This window comes from Triticum dicoccoides, chromosome 4A (genome assembly GCF_002162155.2).
Source record: "Triticum dicoccoides isolate Atlit2015 ecotype Zavitan chromosome 4A, WEW_v2.0, whole genome shotgun sequence".
NCBI classification, from domain to species: domain Eukaryota; kingdom Viridiplantae; phylum Streptophyta; class Magnoliopsida; order Poales; family Poaceae; genus Triticum; species Triticum dicoccoides.
The window spans coordinates 595,735,078-595,748,889 of record NC_041386.1 but is presented as its reverse complement, the minus strand read 5'-3'; the positions used below and the strand labels follow the sequence as shown (position 1 = coordinate 595,748,889).

General features: G+C 43.1%; 1 protein-coding gene and 1 pseudogene across 2 annotated transcripts; one reads left to right on the top strand and one right to left on the bottom strand.

Annotated features, from left to right (window-relative positions):
• LOC119283738 overlaps nucleotides 1-1,513 on the top strand; it is a 9,784-nt pseudogene extending 8,271 nt beyond the window's left edge.
• Nucleotides 1,514-1,774: 261 nt separating this feature from the next.
• On the bottom strand, nucleotides 1,775-13,447 carry LOC119287152 (cationic amino acid transporter 3, mitochondrial-like). Of its 2 annotated transcripts, XM_037566676.1 has the most exons (24): nucleotides 13,187-13,447; nucleotides 12,536-12,728; nucleotides 12,300-12,457; nucleotides 12,030-12,175; nucleotides 10,938-11,000; nucleotides 10,728-10,820; nucleotides 10,068-10,229; nucleotides 9,849-9,946; nucleotides 9,619-9,770; nucleotides 8,943-9,249; nucleotides 8,519-8,568; nucleotides 5,061-5,262; nucleotides 4,849-4,933; nucleotides 4,601-4,741; nucleotides 4,399-4,517; nucleotides 4,190-4,286; nucleotides 3,920-4,092; nucleotides 3,767-3,833; nucleotides 3,413-3,571; nucleotides 3,028-3,277; nucleotides 2,798-2,906; nucleotides 2,501-2,613; nucleotides 2,336-2,411; nucleotides 1,775-2,244 (listed from the first exon to the last, which is right to left on the bottom strand). In XM_037566676.1, the coding sequence occupies exons 1-24, from the start codon at nucleotides 13,407-13,409 to the stop codon at nucleotides 2,091-2,093; spliced, it is 3,390 nt and encodes a 1,129-aa protein (XP_037422573.1). In that variant the 5' UTR covers nucleotides 13,410-13,447; the 3' UTR covers nucleotides 1,775-2,090. The 2 variants fall into 2 exon arrangements, with proteins under 2 accessions (XP_037422573.1, XP_037422572.1); XM_037566675.1 differs by lacking the exons at nucleotides 8,519-8,568; nucleotides 8,943-9,249; nucleotides 9,619-9,770; ... (6 more) ...; nucleotides 12,536-12,728; nucleotides 13,187-13,447 and adding an exon at nucleotides 6,212-6,541.
• Between the last annotated feature and the right edge of the window lie 365 nt (nucleotides 13,448-13,812).

The following is a 13,812-nucleotide window of genomic DNA, read 5'->3' as shown; positions in this document are numbered from 1 at the left end:
GCGGCATGCGAGGAGACGACAGCGGCGGCAGCGGTGGCGTCCAGCAGGCGGCACGCGCGTGCAACCGCCTACGTGCATGCGCGCCTCGGGCGCCGTGCTTGGCAGACGGGTGCGGGCTGGCGTGCGGTCGGGGGACGTGGGCGGGTGGGGCCGCGACGGATGCGGCGCGACGCGTTGACTGCGGGGACTGCCGCCGTGATCGCGGGCGGGCACGTCTGCATGCCTGCCACGTCACCAGACGCGTGCGGCCGGCCGGTTTAATTTTTTTCCCCTTCCGGGCGGGCGGGCTGTATTCATATACGTATTGCTTCGCCTGTTTTTTTTTCTTTTTTGCGGGCGGTCAGGCCGGCGGGGGAAGCTTTTTTAAAATAGGTCCATCCTGCCCTCTGTTATGAAGGGGTATTTGGCAATCTCGGCCGTCCTTGTGTTTACAGGGGGTCTACCGAAGCGGAAGTGTAACCACAAGGGTATCATGGTCGGCAACCCTTACCTCGACAAGATGAAAAACCTCATAGGGCACTACAAGTACCTGTGGAGCCACGGTGCCATCTCCGATGAGGTTTGGGCTGACATCGCTGGCGGCTGCAGCATCAACGAGTCCTCCATCAGTGCGAGGTGCTACCAGGCCATTACCGAATGTCAGGACGGCATCCTGGATCACGATAACATATACGCTCCCACTTGCATCATCGCTTCCAACGGCTCCTACTATTCCAGCACTTACGTACGTGACCAGAAAAATGAACTTAGTTTGCGCATGTTTTATTGAGTTTTTTCGTCATTTTTACTGAACAGGGTATATCTCATATACACTCACCCTTATGAACGCACGTACATACATCCTTTTCAGTTGCCCGGATATGATCCATGCAGCTATGTGCCTACCAAGGACTACCTCAACAGTCCTCAAGTTCAGAAGGCTCTCCATGCCAGAGAAACCAAATGGCTCGATTGCAGGTTAGCTAGTGCTGAAGATAGCTTTTTTGATGAGCTACCTGGTACTTGAATTTACATCTTTCATTCTAGAACTGGCCTGATTAACCTTGTGCTGTGCAGATCCTTTGAGGACTTCAAGGACTCACCGGACACCATGGTGCCAACATTGAAACGGCTAATCGACCACGGCCTGCCCATATGGCTCTTCAGGTACTCCACCTTCTTGACGACAGACCATCAGACAAATTATGATGCATATGAGCTTGGGACACTTTGGTTCTTGTTGATGCTGAGACTGACGAATTGATTTTCAGCGGGGATTTCGACTCCGTTTGCCCCTTCACCGGCACCAAGTACACGATCCGCGACCTCAACCTCTCCGTTACAGAGCCATGGCCGTCCATGGACGGCCGGCCACGAGGTAGGGGGCTATGTCCAGCAGTACGCAGGAGGGTTCACCTTCGCCACCGTGAGAGGAGCCGGGCACATGGTCCCGGCCTTCCAACCCGAGAGAGCGATGATACTGCTCCAGTCCTTTCTCACAGGGATCCTCCCTGCATTCACCAAGGAGTACTAGCTAGTCTTTATGTTTGTGTTTTTGTTTCTGTTGTACTCCCTCCGTTCAAAAATACTTGCCGTGGTTGAACTAAAACCATGACAAGTTGTGTTGTACTGTAGCTAGCAGTGATCTATCCAAAATTCAGGCCTCCAGACATTTCTGATTTGTCCCATCCAACTTCATCGTGTTCGTTTCAAGTTTAAACAGGAACAAAACAGCAAATGCACATATATATATTTCTTTTTTTTTGGTATAAATAACTGTATTGAAGCTTTGAAAGAATGGTTTCTGTTGCAATTTCTGTAAGATTCCATCATCTCTTTTCAATCAGTATTCACCCGTTCCGTTACAAGGGGCTTGCTTATACATGAATGAATGAATTACAAACAATCACACACTACACCACCCAATCCAAACTCTAGTCTGTATGCTGATCTTTCTCATGCACGCCCCCCAAAAACTGAATCAATGAGACCCTGTCGACGACTAAGCTCCCAACAATTCAACAGGCCCTTCCGGGCTGGCTGATATCTGGCTGCGCAGGTGAGGGCCAGCGAGGTTTTGCCAGCTCCAAGATGTGACGGTTCTTTCTTTTCTAGGACATGAAACCAGATGAACTCCTGCGTACATCGGCCTTGGCCACAGGGACATACACAACATCGACTAGCGAGCTGCGGGTTCGCCCGTAGAAAATGTAAATGAAAACACCTATCAGCAGCCATATGCCGACTCTCAGCCATGCATCTCCGCTGAAAAATACAATGAAAATGATTGTGCTTTCTGGATAAATCACGAAAAAAGGGAAGCAAAATAAGCATCTAAAGTTAGATGTGCACTCACCCAAGGTTTATCAACAGATATGTATTTATGAGGATGCATACAACAGGTAGAAACGGAACAAAGGGGCACATGAATCCTGCAGCAAAGACAGAGTTCAGCCTAAAGAAACATGCATCCTCTTTAATTTAAAAGAAGAACAAGAAAAGGACAAGCAGTTTAATGTACCTCCAGAATGACCAAAAGAGTGCCTGCCATCATCTTGGTCAATGCAGCAGAGTACAACAAGACCAGGTATAAGGAGCACACCACCAACAATACAACCAATGCAAAGCGGTAGGCTGATAATAAGAAACAAACATATATTTGTTAGATTTTCTGGTGACTTGTAATGAACGGTACAATTATAGATGCTGCTGCATTCATCTATGGCACAGAGGCCGGGGGTAATAAAGCTTCTTCCATTTTCCTAAATAAAACAATGAGGCAAATGTATATCTCTTTCCCAACTATATGCATACTTACAAAGGTAGCCATGTGGCAGAAGCTGAAGCCGTGAGGACCAGAACTCCTAGACAAACAGACCCTATGCTGAAAGCAGCTATCTTCCGACGCTTCATCTCATCCATCGTGCCTAATATATTATTATAAGGAAAGATCATTCATCTTGGTTAGCTTCCGTTATAAGAAGCACACTATTTGTGGGAAAAATGGGACAGCTAGTTTAAATCTGAAAGCAACTGTGTGCACATTACCTTTGTGTTGCTTCTTCTCGAGAAGAGGGTCCTTCATTGGTTCTGTCATAATCAAATCCTTTATTTGAGATGTGTCGCAGATCTCATCTCCAAGTGGATCCCTGCCCTTTTCCTCATCATATTCTTGGCTCAAACCCATTGACTCTCGCCGAGGTGATGGTAGAGGGACCACCTCCTCTGGAGGAACATATCTGAGTATCAAGATCGATACTGCCACCATGGTGAACGATAGGAGTGTGCCTACACTGACCTGAAACGGTCAAGCGTTTAAATTTCTGTTCCATGTTAAATAAATCTATGCAGTGCTGTGCTGCTAACTATTTTTTGTGTCTGTAAGGCCATCAAATCAAAGTATGCAAATGACAACGGCTTGATGTCTTCTTACCATTCCTGCCAACTGAGAAACGTCCATGAAAAAGGCCAGAGCAGCAGCACAGATACCAGCCGCAATTGTGCCCTTGACAGGTACTTGTGTGTGCTTGTTCACATCGGAGAAGAAAGATGGCAGCAGTCCATCTCTTGCCATGGTCATCAGTATTCTAGGCTGTGAAGATGAAAAACTCAAGTAGTTTAGCAACTATTTTGGAAGTCACTCAGCTTCGGCAAGCTGCAAGACTAGGTTCACCTACGCACTGCAGAAAAGTAGCCGCCCCTAGTATGGAAATTCTATATAGACTAAACGTTACGGGGTAGACTGCTAATTATCACAAGTTCGAGTCACAGTGACGTGTTTGTATACCTGTGGAAGAAGTGAGCCCATCAAGGTTGAACACAGTGCAAGAACAGCACCACTTGTCACAACATACCTAAAAATAGTGAATAATTCAGTCAGAAGCACACCAGATGACCATTATAGCCAACAGCATAAACAAAAGGAGAATTGAGTCCTTACATTGCCCACTGCATTCCATGTTTTGCAAAGGCGGATGAAATAGGTGTATCTGGGTCCATAGCAAAATACGGTACAATCCCAACAATAACAACAGCGACCATCATGTACAAGAAACAGCAAATAGACAATGCTGCTCCTATTCCCAGAGGTAGATCTCGTTGTGGATTCTTGACCTGTCGATCAAATTAAAATCAACAATAACAAAAAAAGTCAATATATATCTCCTTAATGGAAGTGGACAAAAAAGTCATTAAGTAGGACCTTCCTTACCTCCTCGGCAGTACTCGCTACTGTGTCAAAGCCTATGTATGCAAAGAAAACAGTTGCTGATCCAGCAAGCACTCCATTTACTCCATATGGAAAATACCTGAAAAGTTTACACTGTTATTCCACTAGTTTTCGAAAAAAAAGTTTAAGTAGTTCAGTGAAAAACGTCCCTCTGCAGTATGCTAAATACCAAATGATTTCAGGGTACATACCCGTCAGTAACCTTATAGCCCTCCCATCCAATCTGGAAGCCAATATAACAACCAGCTATGATCACAAATAGCATCACACAAGCATTCATAATCGTCACAATTGCTTGTACATATGAGCTCTGCAAGAAATTCAAATAGAATATCATTGATGGTCCTATATTTGGGGAAATGAGCAATCTTATAACCTGAGCAAAGTACCAACCTCTTTTATCCCTAGGCATAATAAAGCAGTGACAGCAAGAACAAGAGCGGCAGCACAGGGATCAACAATAACGTCAAACCATGGAAGTTGATGCCGTGCTAAAATCCATGGCAAGCTATCTGGTCCTCCAAAAAACAAGGCCTGAAAAGAGAAATGAAAGTTCATAAAATAAGGAATATAGCAGAGCGGTAGTTCAAGCATTGACCAAAATTGCAAGAACAAAGCTCTAAGAAAGAGATGACACTCACTAAATTGGGGGATATTCCACGGGCAACAGCGGATCCGCCAAGAGTATATTCCAGCACTAACGACCAGCCAATCAACCAGGCAACACTAGATAAATACGACGTGTGAACCATGTTAGATCATTCTGGCCTTTATAAGATCCTAAATGTAACACAACAACAGAATTCACCATGGTATAGAATGCAATCTATGCCATGGGGCCAGTAATTTTTACCCTTCGCCAATGCAGATATATGAATAATGATAGGCGCTTCCAGCAGAGGGGCAACGGCTAGCAAGCTCGGCATAACAGAATGCTGAAAGTGCAGCAGCTATTCCAGCTATCAGGAATGAAACTGCCAATGCTGGACCAGCATGCTCCCTGGCAACTGTTCCCACAAGAACATATACTCCAGCTCCAATTGTCGAACCAACCCCTGGTAGATAATGGAAGGGTTCATCAACAATATTTAATACTCCGTCTGTAAACTTTCATAAACAATCCAGACAAGCACTCAATGTATTGGGGAAAAAGACTTTGTTAAATAGAATCTCAAACGTCGGGCTCCATTTGACACTGCTGGATTGTGAATTTATGATAATGTCATTTGTCTATCAAACATTTGCCTATTTACCGTTTTGGTTAACAAAAACATTGTTACTTCCGTGGCTGTTTTATTTTTTGTGGCAGATTGTAAAATTAAGTTCTGCAACCGCAATTGTGCTTAAGCAAGGCAGCATACAAGGTTAACAGATCATAAAGTAAGGACCCCCTTTGTCTTTTAATCTGTATATTGACTTCAGCACTGGTTAACAGGTTGAAACAAAACAACTGCCAAAAATAGAACTTGAGCAAGTCCACTCATCCGAATGCCTTTCACAACTAATATAAGCCTCCAGTTTTCTTCTTCTTCTAAAAATACTAATACAAGCATAATGTAAAAACTGATTTATTTTATTTACTGCATTTGTTTACAAAGAGAAAAACAGAGTACCATGGCAAAATTGTTCCCTTGTATTTCTGTTGTTTCAGAGCGAAAAACATGTCACAACTCGAAAAGGTCAGGCCTAGGTAAACAATTGTTAAAATCCCTGTTAAAATGTACTTACGTACTATATAAGCACATTAATCAGAAAACAAAGCAAATCCTCCAAATAAATCTAGCGGCTCCATTGATCCAAGACCCGTGAATCTAATAAACAGAACAGTTTCCACCACGAAACCTGCAGTGTCGCCACAGTTCCCAAGTTCCCAAAACCACAAAAAAGGCCTCGCTTTTCCATGGCAGAAACATACTGTTACTCCGGAAAAGGGCGGACAGAAAAGAAAAGAAAAGAAAAGAAAAAGCGGACGGGAGGGGAGGGGAGAGGAGGACGTCGCCTCACCGATCGCGACCAGCTCGAGGATGTTGAGCTCCTTGGCGAGCTGCTGCCCCTCGGCGCGGACCCTGTCGGAGTCGACCGGCTTCCGCCGCATCAGGCTCCGGAACCCCCCGCCGCCGCCGCCAATCTGCAATGCCATCGGGAGGGGGGGATTGGCGGTGCCGAGAGCCAAGCAATCTCGATCAGAGGAAGGATAAGGGCATCGGGATTCTGGCGGTTTACGCGGGGATTGGGCGGCGAGAAAGCGACGGAAGTGGAGACGGAGGCGGCCTCGCTTTCTCTCTCTCTCTCTCTCTCTCTCTCTCTCTCAGAATATGCAGAGTCAAAGAAGGATTCAGAGATTCAGTTGCCGCCGTCCGGCCTCCTGGATTCTATTATTATGGAATACAATTCGGGATCCATACAAAAATTCCTTTTTTATTTTTCCTTTATTCTTTTTTATATTATATGTTGTCGACTGAGGTAAAATCTCAGTCGAGTGAGATCTAGCCACACAGCCCGCACCCCAATTCAATTACAAGATTACAATAGTGAATTATTTCCTTTTGCGAGCACATACAAATCTCCCTCTTTTATGCGGGAGGAGTACATACAAATCTTTTATAAGGACTCTAATATCTGGCGACCGATCCAACGATCGTTCGCCAGGGAGCAGCTCCCAGCGAACGTTTTGCCTCCCTCGATTGTTCGTCAGGGGAGGGCTAGGGCGAACCCCATTGGTCCGGAGACCTAGTTTAATGTTTTTTTCAAATGCCATGAACAAAAAAAAAGACATACTTTCTTATAAAAACAGAGAAAACATAAATGTATAATTGCCATGAATAACAAAAATTCTTACGGAAAACAGAGAAAACATAAATGTATAATTGCCATGATATGAAAATGTTTAAAAAATGCCATGCTACTTTATAAAACAGTCATTTCTTTAAATTATAAATTTTCAAATGGTATGATTAAAACCATGTGCCTTGTGATCTGAAAAATCAATTTATCAAATTTTTCGTCAAGATGTTTCACTGTGCAAAAAAAAGCCATGTTTTGGAGAAGATTTTTCTTTATTTTTGTCAAGGACGAAAAACACAACGTCGTGCTGTATTTTTTTTCTTTATTTGGTCCATTGTGCAAAAAATCATAAAAATGCGTCGTTGGAAAAAATAAAATCGCGGTCCTTTTAATAATAAAATTGTCATCCTGCTAATAATAAAAATGTCATGCCGATAATGGAAATGTCATCATGTTAATAAGAAAACTGCCATCCTCCTAAAAATAAAAACGGCATGTTACTAGTAAATGTCATGCTCTTAATCATAAAACCGTCATCCTATCAATCATAAAAAATGCCAAATTATTAATTATTAAAATGGCATGCTCTTAGTATAAAACTAACATTTTATTAATAATAGAAATGCCATGCTCTTAATCATAAAACCGTCATCCTATCAATAATAAAAATGCCAAATTATTAATTATTAAAATGTCATGCTCTTAGTAGTAAAACTAACAGTTTACTAACAATGGAAATGTCATGTTATTAATTGTTAAAATGACATGCTCTTAGTGATAAAACTGCAATGTGAAAAAGTTACAAAAACAATCCAAATTTTTCGTTAATAAGTAATAAAATTTCCCAAAAGCTTGCCATAGGGGCCATTACAAAAAGAACCTAGAAAATACCATGCTACCTATAATGAAAATGAACATGGCAAGTTACGAAAAAATCCCCTGTAAATAATAGGGATTTTTGTCCTTTCAAAAAGGGAAAAAAGGATTTCGGGATTTAAAATAAATGAAAATTCGAATTTAGGTTCAAATACATAAAACAAGTTTAAGTACATGTTTCCACAAAAACTGCTTCAGCCCAAGTGGTAAAGCATGTGCGCCTCTCTGCCTGGTGTCTCGAGTTTGAATTCCCCCGCCCGTGCACCTCACGTCAATGTTTTGGGAGAAAAAAAGGCAGATTCACTACCATTTACAGCAGATTCTCAGAATATAGTCTAAATGAGACTGAACCTCTCAGCCCATTCCAAGTACCCTGTTGAACTAAAAAAGATTGGACTGCCATTCTCAGAATATAGTTCTATTTCTCTGAGTACATAGGAAGAACAACTCGAACCTTTTTTTTTTCATGGGAATTCAAAAATTCTTCCAAATCACCACAAAGGCAAGCAAGCTGGCCGTTCACGTTCACCACAATTCCGAAAACAAGAACACCAACACAATCTAACTAAGCTGATGAGCCTAACAGCCAAGTCGCCAGCGATGCCATCCATCATACCGGCTCCCAAACAGTATTTGCTTCTCACATAGTACATGCCCAGCTAACAAGAGATAAAGATCCTTGAAATGCTACTCTCACACACCTGAGAATGAAACAGGAGATGTTCAACAAGACAATGACAAGACCCCAACAGGATCGACTGTCCCTAATCCATCGAATGGTTGCAGAACCGACACCGGTCCACATCCCCTGATGCATCGACTAAAAATCTAAAGATCCATGGATGGCAGACTGCCAGCTAAACCTAACATTAGTTGAATTGAGATGGATGATGGTTAACCAACCAACTACCGCCTACAGTCACCAAGCATTCTGCTGCAATGGCGAACCATGTGGAAACGATGAACTTCCACCCCCTACCGCTACCAAGTTTCCAATCCTACCTTATACACATCGTCCGCAAAAGCAGCACGTCGAGCTCCCTACAGTTTTAGCCGGTGACGATATCACATAAACCTGCTCAACAGACGAGAAGCTTTTCCGCCTTTCTCGGCTTCTTCGGAAGAGCTAGAGTAGCTCTCGATCGACTCGTCCTCGGACACGTCGTCCCGCTCCACCCGCAACCGGTGAGCATTGTCAGCAGCCCATTGGGCGAACTCTGGGGTCGCTGTGTGTTCCATCAGAGCGTTTCTGGTCGATTCCTCGGTGAACTCCTCCCATTCTCTCTTTGAGTATTTCCTTGGTTCGATGTTGTGGAAGGTGGAATAGTAGTCTTCATCTTGATTGGGTGCTACCCTCTTTCTGACTGCTTTGGGGACCAGACCTGCAAAGCAACAACAAGAGTTGGCTAGTTATTATGTCAAATGCTTCAATGTGTCAAAGTTGATGGTTTTATAGGTCTTCTGGAGTTAAATATATGCCTAAAAGATCATTAGTTCGTAGTACCAAAGGCAAGCAGAGAGCAGGGATGCAAATGTGTAGCCTGAAGGATACCCACCGAGGCTCCGACCATAACTAGTTCAGTTGAATGAAGTAAAAATTACAAAATAACTAGCCAGGGCCAGAGGGCACCAACATCCATCAATTTGCAACCTTAAATATTTCGAGGTTACTTATGACTTATGGCAGTTTCCTATAAGTACAGTACACTGGACTCACAGTAGTATGCAGAACATGATACTGATTACTTTACCTCCATTGGCTAAATTGTTCCAACCATACTGTGTTGTTGTGGCTCTTCCAGTACCCGCCCCTGATGATGGACTTAAGAACTGGACCTGGCGGGTGTTGGGTGATACTTGAGTAAACCTTCGATGAGAAGGAACATTTAATTGTTTTCGCTTCCTGCAGCAGAATCAGCATATTCAGGGCTTCAACAGCAACAGTAAATTCACAACAGTAATTAACTCAAGGGACACTCACGGTGCTGTTGGCTTGTGAACTTTTTTTGCTGTCAGTACAGAGCAAATCCACCAGCTAGCAGCTAGAGCAGCCGATGCTAGAATAGGGTCCAGTGTGCTCTACAAGACAATGTCAAACATGAACTTCAAAAGACAATAAAATCTGATGTAGGCATTGACCAAGATTCAGAGTCCTCATAGATGCATGAGAAGAATACTTAGCGTTTGAAGATAAGCCCACCTGCATAACAAAGAACATTGCAACAACACGCATAGCCCACTTCACAAACTGTGCTATCCCGGCATCAACACTGCCATCTTTTGAAATGATAAATCTCCTCACCATCCAATAGCCAAAACCAGCTCCGGTCAAGACAACTGCTACCAGCAGAAAGATTGACACCTGTAATTCATTTCAATATTTTTTGTTATTTGAAGAGCTTAAAGATTACCCAAAGTAGTGGCAATAAGTATTATTACTAGACAAGACAAGATAATGTGAACCATTTCTGACAGGAACAATAATTGAGAAGTCAGGAGATTGCTAGCAAATGATATAATACCATGCAAAAGGGCGAACAAAAACTAGGCTAAATCATATCCGTGGAACTAGGTCAGTCCATCACAAATATGGACAACAAGGACAAAGCAATCCATTCACATGTCTTCCCCACACTCAACGGTACTTTCATAATTATGCATTTCTGTGATGGCATTGAGCTAATTAATTCTTGATGTAACATGTGGCTTCTGGCCCATGCGGCCTTTAGATATCATACCATGATTATCCTCTTCTATTAATAATATACTGTAAGAGCCTCTCATGCTGTTTGCTGGGTAAAAAGAAGTATTATTCAATCACCAATTCTATAGTTGATACTTGGATGGATGAATTACTTACAGGGTTGTGCATCTCCTCACTCAAGCCAAAGTTTTCCAGAATAGAGGCAACCATTGAGGAGAAGTAGTGTGCAGCGTAGGAGCCAACACCCAACTAAATATTGGAAAAGGAATGAAGTGATATCAAGAATTAGAGAGAATATATTCAGATAGGCATATTTATGGTGTAATAAAATGTTATAGCAGAACGTTGACGATATAGAAAACTTACCACAGATCCATAAATTGTAAGGTAAAATAAACCTTTTTTGCCCATTGGTAGCAGTTTCATCCCCTATAACAAGAACGAGGTCAGAACATTAAGTGAACCAATTCTCCATCAGCAAATAAATAGAAACCTGATTGAGAATGACTGTTCTTTATCATAAATTGTAACCAGGGCCACACTGATAACTTGGCATCATGTGCACTGAGCAAAAATTACGGGGGGTGTAGAGTTTTGATTACTGTAACATCAAATTAAATCAGTAACTAGTTATCTACAAGAGTAGAGAACAAACAAACAAACAGGAACATAACAAAAAAGTAACTCCCTCGTCAGAAATGCTCATGATTCCCCAACCAGCAAAATCATTACCAGTTACAAGAAAATATTCCGTATTAAATGTACTAAAGTAAACACCAAACTTCGTTGTTGGTTGGTCAATCAGACCCTCGCACTGATACACCAAAAAACATCAAATGGTTCAAACACTGATGACTCACAAGATGCTAGTCCATCTGTACACCACCTGATGCTACAAGGAGCTACAAAGTTCAATAAAATAAGAGACGCCGTTAAGGTATTATCCTACAAAGCTCGCTGTTTATGTCTAAATCACCAAGATGGACCTGACTTTCAAGTATTTGTACAAGAGAACTTCGGATACTACTATGGCATGGTTGATCAAGGGACTATTGAATTACCATAGTGATATGTTGAATCTCCATTGAAATCAAGTTTACAGGGCATAACTATCTTACTTAATGAAGTGTACTGAAGTTTCTAGGTTTGCTAAGAAAAGTCAGCATTGACACTTTGCATATAACACAAAGAATCCTCATGGTGCCAAACTTTAAACTTGATTCATGGTGTACTCTACTTGAAACTAGCATAAATATCAAAGCCTATTTAACTTGCATCCAGGCAGCTTACATGAACTTAAGAATATGGAACATCAATCAACTAGATTAATAGAAAACACTTTTGAGAAAGCCTTGAAAAATAGGTCATCTTAACATAATGCATTAATTTCATTTCACTTCTTTTAACAACGAATCTTTATCAAGAGAATCATAAACAGGTATTTGACTAAAACAATACCTGGAAAAGGACAATCAGCACCACAAGCAGGATTCCAAGTGCCATAGAGCTGCTATAGTAAAAAGGTGCCCATTTACTAACGATGGGTGACAGGAATAACAGGACAAATCCAATACCAAGGCAAGCTAAGCGCCACTTCTGAAGCTCTGCAAATTTTGATTACACGGAACATGAATGAATTAGTATTTCAGAGGAAAGGGCAGATACATATGCTGTTCAATTTGTGTGACTGGCGGAAACAGATTAGTTTCAGGAAAAGAAGTCCTTTACCATCCTGAATGGAGAGGCTGAAGACAGTAGATTTCTTATCAGTCAGTTTCACATCAACATATCTGCTCACATATGGAGACTTCACTGCGTTCCACATGCCACCTTGCAGAACTTGCCATTCACCCATCTCACATTGGCACAGACCCGTAGAAGCATTCCTGCAAACGAAAGTTGCTTCAATTTGCTGCATAGCAAAGTTGCATGTATTAAAAAAAATCAGACAATACAAGACTTACCCATGAAAGCAAATCTGTATTTTCCAATGGAACTTTTCTGGCATTGAATGAGAAACATTCACTCTAACATGTATTTGATTTGCGTAGCTTTGAAACTGCCACCTTGGCATTCCAGAAATGCGGACCCTCTCACAGAAAATCCCACCCATGGATGAGGGAGCAAAAGTCACCTCCGGATTTTCCAAACCAACATCTGCAGTGATAAATAAATAGTTAGGCCAACATTGGTACAGGCGTTGTGAACCTTAGCACACATAACTATAACAACGAGTAGGGTACCCCCAAAGGGCAGCAAGAACAATGCAGTTTACGACGGTGTGCGGTATTGCGACAAGAACGAAACGAGCAGTAGATCCCCCCAGAATGGACCCCGGATCACGAGTTCTGACGGCAAAATGCTGAACATATTTGCCCAATAAGAAGGTCACACAATACCTCAAACGAACTCGCTAAAAAAAATCCTATTCGGAAAGGAAGCCGCAACTAACAGTTACGGCCTGGGGAGGGGGATGCATCCCGAAGGCGGGCAGGACCGCGTAAAAACCCTAAACCCTAGGGGGAGGCCGTAATCGATCCCCGCGCGCAGCACGAAGTCAAATCCGGGCACAGAGAGCGGTCGCGGGGCGAGTTTTCGGGGCGGGGGGCGCGAACCTTTGAGGGGGCGGCCGGACGCCGCGTCGGCGTCGGCGTCGTGGGCCTCGCCGGAGGAGAGGATGAGGAGGGCGGCGAGGGAGGTGAAGAGGAGGAGCGCCGGGACCGTGCGCCTGGGCGGCGACTGGGAGGAGGAGGAGGCGGTGGAGGGCGGGCGCGCGGAGCTCGCCGACGATGAGCAGGCGGTGGCGGCCGGCGCCGGCGCGGGGGCGGCGGGGGCCATCTCCCCCCGCGGCGGCGGCGGCGCTTCTCTTCCCTTCATTTGTGGGGGAAAGCGTGGGTCTACCAACTTGCTTCTTCTCCGCTGGATTTATTACGACTTACGAGCAGCCGAGTATATATATATATATATATATATATATATATATATATATATATATATATATATATATATATATATATATATAGTACTAGTATTAAAAAAGGAATTATAGTTTGACCGTTGCAAATAGATAGACACAAGATTTTACGGCCGTTCAAAATAAAACTTGCATATATTCCCAAATACAAACAGCTAGGATGCCACTTGGCCAAAAAAAAAAAAGAGACCGAAAACGACTAAAATCAACCGGCTGTCTGCCTCCCTCAACCGACACATGCCCCTGGGCCCACCCACCGATCTTTGC